This window comes from Anser anser (assembly GCF_964211835.1).
Source record: "Anser anser genome assembly, chromosome: Z".
NCBI classification, from domain to species: domain Eukaryota; kingdom Metazoa; phylum Chordata; class Aves; order Anseriformes; family Anatidae; genus Anser; species Anser anser.
This window is the reverse complement of record NC_139723.1, coordinates 53,072,936-53,087,782: the sequence shown is the minus strand read 5'-3', so window position 1 is coordinate 53,087,782 and position 14,847 is coordinate 53,072,936. Positions and strand designations below refer to the sequence as shown.

At 42.3% G+C, this 14,847-nt stretch overlaps 2 protein-coding genes across 19 annotated transcripts in view; one reads left to right on the top strand and one right to left on the bottom strand.

Annotated features, from left to right (window-relative positions):
* Positions 1 to 338, bottom strand: part of PSIP1 (PC4 and SRSF1 interacting protein 1) — a 36,711-nt gene extending 36,373 nt beyond the window's left edge. For 8 of the 13 annotated variants that reach the window (XM_083816352.1, XM_083816353.1, XM_083816343.1 and 5 more), the window contains exon 1: positions 63 to 198. The gene's annotated coding sequence lies outside the window, so the exon portion shown is untranslated. Of the gene's footprint in view, positions 1 to 62 lie in introns of all 13 variants that reach the window. The other 5 variants (XM_083816354.1, XM_083816344.1, XM_083816346.1 and 2 more) reach the window with 2 other exon arrangements.
* A 5,922-nt stretch (positions 339 to 6,260) lies between these two features.
* Positions 6,261 to 14,847, top strand: part of CCDC171 (coiled-coil domain containing 171) — a 171,289-nt gene continuing 162,702 nt past the window's right edge. For all 6 annotated transcript variants that reach the window (XM_083816338.1, XM_083816336.1, XM_083816340.1 and 3 more), the window contains exons 1-4: positions 6,261 to 6,568; positions 7,938 to 8,010; positions 11,114 to 11,252; positions 13,404 to 13,578. In XM_083816338.1, coding sequence (XP_083672464.1) covers positions 6,559 to 6,568; positions 7,938 to 8,010; positions 11,114 to 11,252; positions 13,404 to 13,578 — 397 coding nt within the window. In that variant the 5' untranslated portion in view covers positions 6,261 to 6,558. The remainder of the gene's footprint in view (positions 6,569 to 7,937; positions 8,011 to 11,113; positions 11,253 to 13,403; positions 13,579 to 14,847) is intronic.

The following is a 14,847-nucleotide window of genomic DNA, read 5'->3' as shown; positions in this document are numbered from 1 at the left end:
GCCGCCCCGCTCCCTCAGTGGCCGCCCCGCGCTCCCCGCCGTCTCCGGCCCGCCCGCGGCACCTCGGCCACGCCGCTCCTCCCCGCGCCCCGCCGACTCCGCCGAGCTGTGTCCCGGCCCGCCGCCCACCTCCGCCTTTAGCCGCCGCCGCCGCGCGCCCTCCTCCCGCCGTGCCGGGCACTACCACGCGGCGGAGGGCGGCGGGGGGGGACCCGCGCGGGCACGGCCGAGGAGAGGCCGCCGGGACCCTCCCGCCCCGCGCCTCCGCGGGACGCGGCGGGGGGACGCCGGGCGGCAGAGCCGGTGCGGGCGGGAAGCCGGCCAACGGGTCCGGTTCGGCCCGGCCCCCCCGGCCCGGCGAGTGGCACCTTCCACCGCCCGCGGGGCGGGGGCGCGGAGGAGGCGGGGCGGGGGGGGGCGGCGCTGCCTCGCTGCCGCCCTCCCGCCGCTGGCAGCGGCCGTTGGCGGCGCTGAGGGAGCCGGCGCGGAGCGCGGTCGGGGCTGCGTCGCCGCCCGGAGCCGAGCTGGTGCTGGCTGCCCCAGCCCTCCCCTTTGTTCCGCTTTCGAGCCCTGTTAAAGCACGCTCCTCTTCTACACCTCGCAGCCCTTACTCCTGCCAGTCCCCAGGCTGCTGCTGTTCCCCACGTGCTCCTAACCTCGTTTATTCTCTTAACTTCTGGGTTTCCCCCCGCGTTCACCAACTGATGCCCTTGGTTTCAGTCTCTGCTGTCTGAAGGTCTTACAGCTTAGTGGTCACAACTCTTTTTTTTTTTTTTTTTTCTTTTAAATCTGGACTACTGTTCAGGCTGTGCTCCTTGTTCTCTTCTTATCTACTCCGGCTTGTTTACCTGACAGTACCAAAACCGCCCGTCTCGTACCGTTTCACCCCCTCCTGAAGCAGCTTATTCAACAGCTTCTGTCCCCCTGCCTGTCCTGCCTGTGCTGTTGGATCTGGTGCTTCTCCTGCTGCACTGAAAATCACCAAGCCCGCCAGCTCAGGTGTGGTTCTGACCCTTCCCCGTGGTCCCGCACAGCAAGCGCAGCGTTTGTGCTAGCACTGTGGCCAAACCCAGGAAGAAGAGGTGTAAGGAAGAGGCGTAGCACACAAAGTTAGTTCTTACTCCTCGCATAATTACATTATCTGACGCTGGCAGATGAAACCACGCAGTGCTTGAGCAGCCACCCTCACTATGGGGCACCGTGCGCAAGTGTCACGGGCCAGATTTCTGTCGTCTCTCCTCTGTGGCACTGGTGTAGAAGGAGACATCCTTGTAAGAAGAAACAGCATACTGGTGTTAGTTTTGATACTGAAAGTGAAGTCAGACCCAAAACACCCACTTCAGTTGCCACAGAGAAAGTCCTGTTTTGTTCCAGGCTCCCTTGTCCTTTTAAGCAAAAAAAGGTAATTTATAAATGTTAACTCTTCACACATTTGTGGCAGAAGTTGTTTAAAAAATACGACTAAGGTAGATTGTACATCTGGACTTGTTTAGCAGAAGGTACCAGTTTGACCAGTAGAAAACAGTCACTGCATTGGTAGTTACAGAACTCTTCGTTTTGGTGCATCCAGTCATTCCAATTTCAGCAGTAGATAAAGTTTCCTAATTTTTCATAAATGTGACAGTGTTGAGTACTGGGAAAAACAAACAAACAAACAAAAAAACCATATATTAATATTTTGCTAGGCAGGAATTGACAATCTGCAGGGATTCCCGTAGCTAAATCGTTGCTCTGTTTAGTCATATGATTACACTTGTCTTCCGTATCAGATTAAATAAGTTCGTATTTTAGTTTTGAAGCAGTGCTTACGGAATGTCTTGAGGACATTCCAATTTTCTCAGCCTTTGGAAACATCCTTTTGAATCTGCTATTTCTCAGGAACCAGAAGCCTTGCACATTGCATTTAATTCAGTGGAGGGCTTCTGAAAAAGTTTTGATTTTTCCTAATTAAGGAAGCAATTCAAGATTACTTGGTTTTATCAAAAAGTAGGGTGTTCTTCAGAAGAGGCTAATGAGACTAATACATTTTTAAAAGGTAAAGAATACAAAGTTAAATATGATTTAAAGAATGAAAAAATAAAATTGTTTGAACAAGTTATATTTTGCGTGTGATCAGGCTCATTTGTACATTAAGTAAAGAGACTAAAGACAAACTGTTCAAATATGGACTAAAGTGTTAAGTAAACAGAAGACTGTAGACAAACTGTTCAAATATAGGCTAACATGGAACGAAACGACATGTACGTTGCAATGCAGACACTGTGCTCGGAAGACAGTAGCAGGTCATACTGATGCTATTAAGCTTTAAGAAGGGTAGCATCACCAATTTTTAGCAAATGGTTTCATTTTGAATGACAGAATCTGCAGAGCCAGACCTGCCAGCTGGTGCTAAAGTAAGAGGTCAGTGCACTGATAGAAAGCAAGCTATCACAAGCTGTGGCAACTTTTTCACAGGTGAAAAAACAAAAACAAACAAACAAAAACATTCTTCTTGTGAGGAGTTGCATTTCTTGAGCTTGTCTGTTTGAAACAGTATTTCCAACTGATTTCCTGCAGGTGTGGGTTAGCTTGCTCTGCAAAACAGCAGGCTGTCATCCTGTCTGCAAGTGAAGCAGTTGGTCGTGCTCTGCTAAGGTGAGAACCATACAGACGTAACAGGTTTTCACCTTCTTTTTCCAGAACTTCAAGTGCTGCTTCTATACACATTGTGAACACGTCTCTCTAAAGAATCTATTTCACACATAAAAGTTAACATTGAATTCAATGTCTAATACAGTTTTGTTGCTATCTTCCTGAAAAACAAACAAACAAACAAACAAAAAATTATCCTGAGTATCCATAGGTTGTAGACTGAAATATTCCTTAAAGAGTGAAAAACTTCTAAAGCATTTTATGCAGGAGATGAACTTTTCAGTAGTCGAGGACGGAGGGATGTTTTCTTTGCTACATGCATAAGTCAGTACTGTTTTGTCTAATGTGGCTTATGAATCAAGGTCAAAAAAAAAAGCTGTGCATTCTTTTGGGTAGATAAAGTAATTGCTTATTGGTTCTATGTCTGGGAAGATTTTACGGTTAGAAAACCTGTGAGAATTTGTACACATGATCTGAAGTCTCTCCAATTCCTTCCATGTTATCCTGTAATTTATATTCCTTTAGTATTCTATGCCTTTTCCATCTGCTTCAATTTTCAAGTACCATCAGACGACAGCAGAGGAGTCCTCAATCACTACCATGTTTTTGATCAGCAAGGAAATTCTGTTGTTAAAATAATTGTAACATAATGATTCTTTTTACTGTTACAGACCTGGACAAAGAACTTCATTGGCTTGTTTATGAGACAAATCAACCATATAATGCAGATGTAGAAAAAAACCACAGCTGAAACCAGATTATACAGATCAGATCACAAACTAGAGATCAAGTTTTGAGACCTCTTGGAGGGTGCGAAATAATATGGAGCTTTTTGTCTCTTGCAATTTAAACTTCAGTCTATGCTGAAGGATATTAGTATCAGCTTAATATTTCACCATGCATCTTAGGAAATCTCAGCCCAAAGAGACATTTCTGCAGTTAAAAGTGACAGGAAACAACTGTGGGTAAAAGTCATAGGGGACCTCAACTACTGTGACAGTACTTGTGATAATGAAGTAAATCATGTCGACCTGTAATCCAAAGCAATTAGCTGTACTTTGAATTCAGTATGAGTGTTTTCCTGACTGAGGACCAACTGCAGTGCTGTGGTTAATATAAGCTGATTTTGACTTCATAGATAACTGTCCTTAGCGTAATTTCTGTCCTGTTGGGGAATTCCAAGTAGAAAAAAGAATAAACGATTTTATGTTTGCTTATGTATTTAATAAATGTAATATATTTATATACATATAACAGATATCATGTTTTCATTTCAATCACTAATAGTATTTCCCGAGAGATTTTTGAAGCTACATAATCCGAAGCCTTTAGATTCAGAAGACTGAGTTAAGGAAAAGATTAAGACTCGTCTCTGTTTGCTTCCACTTGTTGCATCCAGACTAAACAGTGGCACCAAATCTGGAGACGGAGCTGCCAGACCAAACGCCGCCGAGAAAGCCTCGGATGAGATGATGCCACACAGCTCCCCTTAGTGTTAAGAGGACGGTATTTACCTACGCCGCAGGACAGCGCAGATGGGACCATTTCTGCGCACCCAGTGCGGAACATGGCACCCATACAAGCTCTGTGGGGCTTGCTGGACGCTCGTATACCCAGCCTTCACGCGCACCTAAGCTGGTAATTAGGGCCAGCTTCGATTACAGTTAAATTAAGTGATCCCTTCTGTAATGATAACTGAGTTGTCCGAAGAAGGTTTTCGTTTTCTGTGTTTTTAATATGTGCCCATTCTGTGCCCTGTCTGTCAGGGTATTGAGCCTCTTCAGTGACCTGCCTGGACTGTGACGGTGGCAGCCCGGACTGTGCATTCTCAGATAACCTGCCCGTATCTGGGCTGGGAATTTGCTGAGATTAACCCGGCCGCTTGTGGATCATGCATTCCCTCAGATCTCCCTGTAATCATAATTGCAGGTGATACATCGTAATGCGTTTTTTCTTCAGGTGCAGATGAGCGTTAAGAGACCGTCTGCCCAACGTTTTGCCGAGCGTGGCTGGTGACAGCTGTGATGCGCCCTTGCTGAGGCACACTCTCCGCAAGGGACCCAGGTTTCTCGGGGCCTGCAGAAGTTCGTCACAGCAATAGGAAAATAACACATTTCCGACTACTCGCTACCAGAGCCCCAACGTGCATGTGCTTATGACGTTAGCGACACTTATTGAACACTTTGATGCAGCTTTAACTCTCTCCAGCCCGTGGCAGGATTTCCAGAAGAACACGGTGCCCGCCCTTCTGGCACGCCTTGGGTGGGCTGTCTCCCCCCCCCCTCCTCCCCCAACCCCCCCGGCTCCGCTCCCCTTCCGACCCCCCCGCCGCCGGCCGAGGCGGGAGCCCGCGGCGAGCGCCCCCGTCCCGCCCCGCCCCGCGCATGCGCGGCGTCTCCGTGACGCGCCGCGGCCGCGTCTTCCCCGCCGGGCCCTAACGACCGAGCGGCGCCGCCGGCAGCCCCGGGGTGCGGCGGGACGGGAGCGGGTGGGCTACGCAGCGGTGCCCCATCGCTGCCCCCATCGGGTATCGCCGCTCGCCCGCGGGGCATCGTGCCCGCCCGGCGATAGCCCAGCGTCGAGGCAGAGCTTCCCGGCACCCTGGGCTCCCGGTGAGCTGCGCTTCGGGCTGCACCCCCCTCCCCCCCCATTTTATTTTTTTCCTTCCCCACCCTGGAGGCGGCGTGCCTCGGCGTGTACCGTGGTGTCTGGCTGTAATTAACGGAAGGAACCCCTAAATCAGTTCGCTACAAGGAAATGCTCTCTTATTAATACAATCTATGTTATCAACATGCTATTTATACTGATTTTTTTTTTCCCTGTCACGAATACCGAATTAAAAAGTTTCCTCTAAAGGTGATGGGGGCTGTAGCTTAGTGCTCCTCCTTTCTACCCTCGTATATTGCTGATGTATCTGATACAACACAGATATTTTTAAGCACAAAGTAGCGGATTTGTGTAATGGAAGACTAGCTGTGTTGCTGTGTTCACCTAAACTTGGCTATTGACTCGAACCCCCCACGCTGCCTCTCACCCTCCTCCAGTATTTTAAGTATTACTTAATAATAAAATAATACTCCAGTATTAGAAGACATAAAATATCTCCCTCAGTATTTTGGAGATAAATTGAATTTGTTATCTTCTTAAGAGAATCAAAACTGTAAGGAGTGGAACAGCATATATAGGCTACACAACATTTTGTGTTGGCATTCTTCTGAAAACTCTGGCAGCAGATATTCTATAAAATGCATTATTTTTTTTCATCTACAGCATTCAAGCTTAGAGGACTCACTGTACAGTTGTTTTTGTTGGGTAAAGCTGATTTCAAACTACAGTTGGTGGTGATTGTTCCCATGACACAGTAGTGCTGTTTGGTAACTATTTGTGAGTGTTGACAAATGATTCTTTCATTATGTTGCTAAGAAAATTAAAGTATGTCTCTGTTACAGGCTTTAAAGTTTTTATCGTATGGAAAAGAGTAATCTTTGAAGCTTCTCAACTAAAAATATTTATAGTCGAAGGTGATGTTGATTCTCCAGAGTTCATAGACTTAAAAAGCTGCGTAATGGATATCAAGAGTTCGTCTTCTACAGTCAGTCATGCAGTCCACGAAGCTTAATGTCCAAAAGCAAACATCAGTCCTATCTTCAAAAAGGGCAAGCAGCAGGACCAAGAAAACCTCTGCTCCTTCCTTGGGAAGGTGATGGAATAGCTAATCCTGGAAACCATTTCCAGACACGTGAAGGAAAAAATCATCAGTAGTAGTCAGGATTCACCAAAAGGAGGTCATGCCTGACCAAACTGGTTACGCTTCTATAATGAAATCCCCAGCCTGAAGGACGGGGGTGACAGAGGCCAGCGGATACTTTCCTCCTAGACTTCAGTAAGGCCTCTTACACTGTCCTGCGTGAGAGAAGCTGCTGAAGAATGAAAAGCGGTATGTTGAAGGATTAGCAGACAGTGAGGTGGATCGAAAACCAGCTGAACAGCTGGACCCAGAAGGTAGTGGTCCGTGGTACAAAGTCCAGTTGTAGGCCTGTAATGAGCAGACTGCCCCAGGGGTCAGTACTGTGTCCAGTTTTGTTTAACATATTCATTAACAAACTGAACGATGGGGTAGAGTGCATCCTCTGTAAGTTCACATACGAGACCAAACTGTGGGGAGGCTGAATTAACCAGGCATCCAGAGGGACCTGGACAGGCTGGAGAGGTGGGCTGACAACAAACCTCATGAAGTTGAGCGATGAGAAGTGTAGAGTCCTGCACCTGGGTAGGAACAACCATGCTGCAGGCCAGCCAGACGGAAAGCAGCTGTGTAGAGAAGGACCCGGGAGCCCAGGTAGACACCAGGCTGAACACGAGTCAGATGCGTGCCCTCGCTACTGAGAAGGCTAACGGTATTCTGGGCTGCGTTAGGTGAAGTATCGCCAGCAGGTCGAGAGAGGAGATCCTTCAGCTCTACTCTGCATTGGTGAAGCTGCACCTGGAGTACTGTGTCCAGTTCTGGGCTCCCCAGTAGCAGAGAGACATGGACGTACTGAAAAGAGTCCAATGGAGGGCCACGAAGACGATCGAGGGGCTGGAGCACATCTCCTCTGGGAAGGGAGGCTTGGAGTGGATCTTACCACTGCGTATAAATATCTCAAGGGAGAGTGCAAAGACGACGCAGCCAGGCTCTTTTCAGCAATGTCCAGTGGCAAGACAGGAGGCAACAGACACAAACTGAAGCACAAAAAGTTCCATCATCAAGAAGCAGTTCTCTGCTGTGGGTGGGGGAGTGGAGATCGTCAAAAGCTACCCGGACACGGTCCTGGGCAGCCTGCTCTAGGAGGCCCTGCTTGAGCAGGGGTTGGACCAGATGGCCTTCAGATGTCCCTTCCCAGCTCAGCCATTCGGTGCCTCAGCAATGGTCTGCAGTAATGCCAGTTTCTGGTTAAACCACCTACCACAAACAGCATGTGCCAAACAAAAAAGTGAAGCTGCTAAGTGTGACAGAAGAAACCATCTGGGGCCTGAAATGTGTTATGACGCTAGGAAAACAACAATGCCAAACAAACCAAAAGACACCACAGCCATAAGATTTGAGTGCATTATGAAAAAGCACAGAATGAGGTCGCTGTTTTAATGTCACCTGAAAGGCTTCTCTCCCATTTAGAAGCTGATATCAAATATATGCACACTCACGGATATACTGTTAATTCCTTGCTGCTTCAGACTTGCCTTCATTGAATATTATTTTAGATTTATTTTTAAGATTTTTTAATGAAGTATTCTTTCCATTATGTTTTCTTTTTTTTTGTTCGTAGACTTAAAAATCTGCATAATGGATATCAAGAGTTCATCTTCTACAGTCAGTCATGCAATCCAGGAAGCTAATTGGTGAGCTTTACTTCTATATTTTGTAGTTCCGTACTATGGTTCATCTCTTTGTGACTAATTTTCAAGGTCCCTGAAACTGTGTAATTCAGCCTGAGGAAGAATAAGATGTGATTCATCAAAGCCGTGCCATGCTGATATAGTCACCATGTAAAAAGTTTTGCTTGAAGATACATGTAATGACCATCTGATGTGCTGGAATTCTTGTGTGAGGATTACAAAGACATGACTTAGATATTAGAAGGAGTTCCTGTCTGCAGTCAGGAATTCTGACCTGGAGTGACAGAAAGATTCTGCATTAGGTGAGGTGGTAGAGGTCAGCTTTAAGTCTTACATGCAGGCTGTATTTTTTACAGCCTGGCATGTTTGATACTTAGCACAATTAAACTAAGCTTTAGTTAATTCTGTTTATCTTAGCTGTAACAGCTATTTACCACTGTTTAAAGCCTGATTATACAGAGCTGGCAATGATGTAGGCAGGAATAAGAAAATTCCATGACTTCTAACTTTGGTTAGGCAGTCAGACTGCAGACTGCTCCTTGAGGTAGAGGAATTTAGCAAGACTATACTAATAGGAATATTAAGAAATAATAAAATAATCACTGTTACAAAGTTTACACTTTCTGCTAGATACGGAGGAAAAGATAGCAAAAACCTTCTTCTATAACGTTCTGTGTCCACTATAGCTAGCTGACTTAGGAAGTGAATGTGAATTTAAAGCTTTTGAGTTACAGAAAGGCATTTTGCAGTGTAGAACTCAAAAGCTGTTTCACCTGCCTATGTCTTGAAGAAATTTGAAGATGTTACTAAAATAGTGCCTTAGACAAAAGCTGTAGCTGGTAGAATAGATGTTTTTGTTCAAAACCTATTACTGATGAACCACGAATATATGAAAATGGAAATACAAAGTTTTCTCTGAGTTTCTATTAGATTCCAAATCACACGTGAAACTTTCCAGGAATTTTGTGTGGTTTTGTCTTTGATTTAAGCTTCACTGAGCTTTGTACAGTAACCCTTTTGCTTTACATATGAACATGGAAGGAAGAATCTCCTACAATAGGTGGCATGAAAGTATTGCATGCGCTGGAGATAATTACTGGCTTTAAAGAAGAAAAATGACACATGCACACTAACCCCACCCCCCAGCTAAAAAGTAACATAATCATTGCATAGCATATGTTTCCTTGAAGACTGCAGAGAGAGGAGAAGGACAATTTGGATTCTGATTTTCTCCCTAACTTGTGCTTTGCTAACTCTGGTCTTCTTTTAGCTGCCTATAAATCAGATTGATACTTTTTGTATCATCCCTGAATAATGACATGTCTGTCTTTCATTGGTTTTCTCCAGCCATGGAGAAGAGCGGAGGGGAAAATAAGTCTCTGTGGACACTTACACGATGTCCACAAACAAGCTTTTACAGAGTTTCTGGAAGCTCCGGCTGTTCAGATCCTTCTTGTTTCCTGCTTGATTTACCACATCTTCTTACTGCTATAGCTATGAGTTATATAAAATAGCAATCCGTGATATTGCTTACTTTGTTGTTGATCTTTTGCCATTTGAGTGATGTTGATTCCTTTGGGTATGGCTACCACAGTAACCCTGAAAGCTAGTAATGCACCTATGGTTTTCTCTCAGGGCGCACAGGTTTTAATGATCCTTATCTCCTACAATTATTAAACATATAAAACGTGTCAAATACACAGCACCCCATAAAACAATTACTGATGACATAACAGTTATATTGGTCTCATAGGTAAAGTCTGTCTTGGTTTTAAATGAAAATAGACTTAATATTTATTTCATCAAAATATTTTTTGACCTTTTATAAGAAATAGAATTTCATCCTTCATTAGTAGTGATGTCTTTAAAGGTAACAGTCAAAAATATATGCTATTGTTCTCGTTTTTGACAATGTTCTTGTCTTTTTTCTGCTATGTGTATCATCACGTAGGGCTCTCAGACATAGAAAATATTAGTTGTGCCTCTGCACAAACCCAAGGGTAAAGAGGTCTTAGAAAAAAAAAATAAATCCCAGTAGGTTCTGTTGTTTTGCAATTAATACTTAGGACTCTTAAGACAAAGGTAAGATAATGATTTATCATTTTTAATTCAGTGTGAGATGATAGCACCTTTTTGGCTAATCTGATTATGTTTCTCTTCATGGTGTGTTTCCTAGTGATTCTGAAAACTTTTGCTTTTGTATGGAGCAGCTAATTACTCCAGCCAGACTTTTTTATTATATATATAGTAAATATAGTATAGCGTGTGTATATATATACATTTACTATATATATATATTATATATATATATATAAAATGGGAAGACTGAGTTTTAACTCTTGAAATAAATTTAAAAGTGGCCAACCTGAAATTACAGTAATTGCACACAAGATTATAAAACTAGCGTATTTTAATGAAATGTTCATTTTTGTACTCAATTTCCAGTCTATGTATAAAAACTTGTTTCTATTATTTTAATATTGCTTGTGGTTCCTAAGGACTGATCCTGCTGTCAAGTAGTTTTTCTGTTAAATTAAATTCTAATTGAAATGAACATATTAGCTATTTTAGAGGACTAGACCTTTAATAGGTATTATGTTAGTAATCAGTTGCTTATGTGAAATGCAAATGTATGCATCTTTCAAAAAATATGTAAAGATTATTTTGATTCCAAATATGTGCATTTGTTACATGATAGGGGTGGTTTTGGGATGGTAAGTCAATGCTTTTTCTTTTTTTTTTTTTAAAAAAAAGAACCCTACTGCAGGAGATAAATAAGAGATAGAATGATGTTTTGAAAGCGTCTTGAAAGATTATTGAATCAATAACAAAGACAATGAAAAACAATAGAAGAACACGTTTTAAAATCAACGTTTGGAAACACAAAACATATATCTATTTTCAGTGCCTAGAGCTACATCCCGTATCCTGCATAACAAGCAATTATATGTAACTCTTTTTTCAAAAAGCAATAGTATGATAACAACTACATGGCATAATTTGTGAATGTTTTGAATTTTTGCCTCACAAACTAATCATTGAAGTAAGGGACCACTAAAATTTATAAGGAGTATTCATGTATTTTGAAAACATTCATATTTTGCAGCCTAGATAGTGCCAAGAATGAGTCACAGTTACTAAAAAATAGCGATGAATCAGAATTGGACACTGATGAAGATCTAGCATGGCAACTCTATGAAGCCGAAAAAGAAAAATTAGACATAGCCATTAAACACCATCAAGAAGTAAGTTTTTTTTTGTTTGCTTTATTTTGCTCTTTTAAGAAATGTAATCTTGTTTCATTAAAATCATGTTCTCGCATGATGTGTTGAAAGTGCAGTCATTAGCTGAAAAATAATGATAAAGGTGTCACTCTACAGACCTCTCATACCTGTTTTAGTGGCTCTCCTGTCATTGTTAATAATTAAAGTCATTCCAACCTTGGTGCAAATTTTCTGCAAGGAAAATTTCTGCCTTCACCAGTAGTTTGTTAGATAAAATTGCCTAATGGCACAAAAAGATAGATGCCACAGCTTGAATCTAGCTTGATAAAAATAATGTATTTAGTTCTTTATTCTATTTTTATTTTTTCAGAATATTAGGGTAGCATTTTAATTCTGTGGAGATCATTTTGCTAGCTTTATGACTCATGGTTGTTTTTGTTTGTGTACATCAAATCTAGCTAGGGTATCTACCTATCTAGCTAGGGTGCAAGACATTGATTGTCTTGCACTGTCTTACCTTGTACAAATTTGCTATTTTGCAGAATTTGTAGCAAAATGTATAAAGTGCAAATGTTGTGGAATAGAATCATAGAATGTCCTGAGTTGGAAGAGACCCACAAGGATCATCTAGTCCTGCTCCTGGGTCTGCATAGACCACCCAAAAATCAGACCCAGTGCATTGTCCAAAAGCTTCTGGAACCTTGGCAGGTCTGGGGCCATGACCACTTACTTCCCTGGGGAGCCTCTTCCAGTGGAAGTGTTTGTCAAGCACTTGGCATTGTTTAATGAAAGCTTCATTCGCAGGGAGATTGCTTTACCAGCATTACAGAGATTTTTCCTGGTGGTATTGTAGCAGATTAGTATTGAAATGAAGTGGTAATAGCAAGAAAATACTTTGATACTCAAATTAAGATAGATTAAAAATTTTTGCATTTGTATACATAAGAAAAGGTGAGTACTGAGTACAGTGGTAGTTGTAATCAACTGCAGAGGTTTTGATACTAGGAATACTTCCCTACACTTACTAATGCCAATCTGAGGAGTGATGTGCTGCTTTAAACTGTGCTTGTGTGGAAGTATTACTACTATGGATGGTAATTCTGTTCTTAGCAGTTTTCTGGGGGTGATGGATGCAGGTTCTCGTTGGTTTTGTTGGGGTTAAATTGAGCCAGTAAACCAAGTTTGCTTTTCCACATTCATTTATTATTGGAGTGTGTACGTAGATGAAGAGATTCCTGCTTCTCCCACAGCAACTTGCTCTTGTGCTGCATTCTTCTTCCATTGTCCCATCAGCTGTGGTGTTATTCCATAAAAATGGGCACCAGAAGCTATCTGGATTTGAAGAATAACCTCTTAAATTGAGAATTCGTAAACTGGGTGTACATAGCAAAATTAATGTGCTGTACCATGTTGCTGTTGTTTGTACTGCACAGTCAGGTTGCTTTTTAAGTAGATGAACTACTTGAGAGACTGTTTCTTTCTATTTACAGTATAGTTACATATAATGGGAGTGCTCAAGTTACCTACAACCAATATCATTCCAGTCAAGAGGCTACTCTGTAGACATTCTGACGAAATCTGTATTTTACAATGATGGGACTGTGTTTCTTAATCTGGATGAGGTCACTTTTTGAAAAGTTTTCCGTTCTTAATTTGTTGTTTGTTAAATTTAACTGCATTCTGTTTGAGTACTGGGTACCTTTATTGAACTAAACTTTATGTTCATATGCATGCTTGTCAGTTACTAGAGGTTTGGTAGCCTAGCATCCCAACATAACTGTTCTTCAAAGTGTTAAATTTGAAGAAAATTGATAGAAAATTGCCTGTTGAACAGAATGTTTTGGTAGCTGCAGTTTTTAATTTTGAGGTGCAAGAAGATGACACTATCATGACTTACTTTCTTAAGGTGGAATAGTTTTGAAAGAATGAAGGTGTTTCTTTTAAGTACCTGAACTTGATCTAGGAATATGACCAGTTTGCATATAAAACAATGACAGTATATTTATGCAGATTTTGTCATTTGCAAGACTAGTTTTTAAGTGTAATAAGAAGGTAGCTGTAAATGCAACTCAAGATATCTTCTGAAAATACTCCGCAGGCATATTTTTGTAACATGCTGCTTATTTAAAGGAGCATTGTTGCCAGTTTTCTGAAACAAATCTTATTTTCTAGCTGTCTAACCATGAAATCCAGATTGTCAAATTACGGTGTGAAGTTGAGAAAGGAGAGGCAGTGCGACAAAGTCTGGAGTATGAATTGGCAGTTGCCAGAAAAGATGCTAATTTGAGAATGCATGATGCAGAAGAGGAATTAAGTGCTGTAAAAACCAGGCTTGTGGAGCTGCAAGGTAAGTTTCAGAAGAGTAAATGCTGATAAGCGGTAAAGTCTGTTACAGGTTGGGCAGACAGATGAGGTGCTGTAACTTGATTAAATTTTCTACTTATTGCTGTTTTTCTTTAATCTCTCTTACCTATCTGTTCTTGTAAACTGGTGTGCTTGTTGGTTCCTGTGTGAATTAAAACTAACCTCCTAAGCCTATCATCCCTTTTTATTTTTTCTCCTTGTCTTCCATTCCCTCTTTTGCTGCTGTCCTTGTACAGAATTGTAATCATGGTTAACCCATGATTAACCTGTCCCGGTTATTTCAATGTCCAGCAGTTCTTCATTCCCATTTTGGGAAAAAAAAAACCACTCCATTTCATTTGTTTGCACTATTTCCAACAACTTTGTTCCAGCACTTCTCATCATGCAACTTCTGTCTTTCATCTCTTCAATGGCTTCAGGTATTTCATTATTCATGTCTAGTTCCTATTCTTCTCATCCTCTTCGTTTCTCTTGTTATAGGTAATAGAACATGTATGTTGTGGAGTTATTCTATTTGGGGGAAGGAGTATAACATTAGTATGTAGAGGGGAAGGTTTTTACCTAGACATTTTTTCCTACTAGTGTTATATTCAGAAATTCAGATTTCCTTGATCCTTCTCAACAGATTATGTGAAATTTCTCATTCTTACAAGTAAGTGAAGTCCATCTTTAATTATCTAAGTAAGAATAGAATCCTAGAATTATAGAATATCCCCAGTTCGAAGGGTCCCACAAGGATCATGGAGTCCAACTCCAGTCTCCACACAGGTCTACCCAAAAATTCAGACCATGTGACTAAGTGCACAGTCCAAATGCTTCTTAAACTCCAACAGGCTTGCTGCCGTGACTGTGTCCCTGGGGAGCCTGTTCCAGTGTGCAACCACCCTCTTGGTGAAGAACCTTTTGCTGATATGCAGCCTGAACCTCCCCTATTACAGCTTGACACCATTCCCGCGGGTCCTATTGGCGGTCACTAAAGAGAATAGATCAGCGCCTGCCCCTCCACTTCCCCTCGTGAAGAAGCTGTAGACTGCGATGAGGTGTCCCCTCAGTTTCCTCTTTTCCAGGCTGAACAGGCCAAGTGACCTCAGCCGCTCCTCATACATCTTCCCCTCTAGGCCCTTCACCATCCTAGTAGCTCTTCTCTGGACACTCTCCAATAGTTTCACATCCTTTTTGTGCTGTGGTGCCCAAAACTGCACACAGTAATCAAGGTGAGGCAATATAATATTACACCTTTTTAACCTAGTAC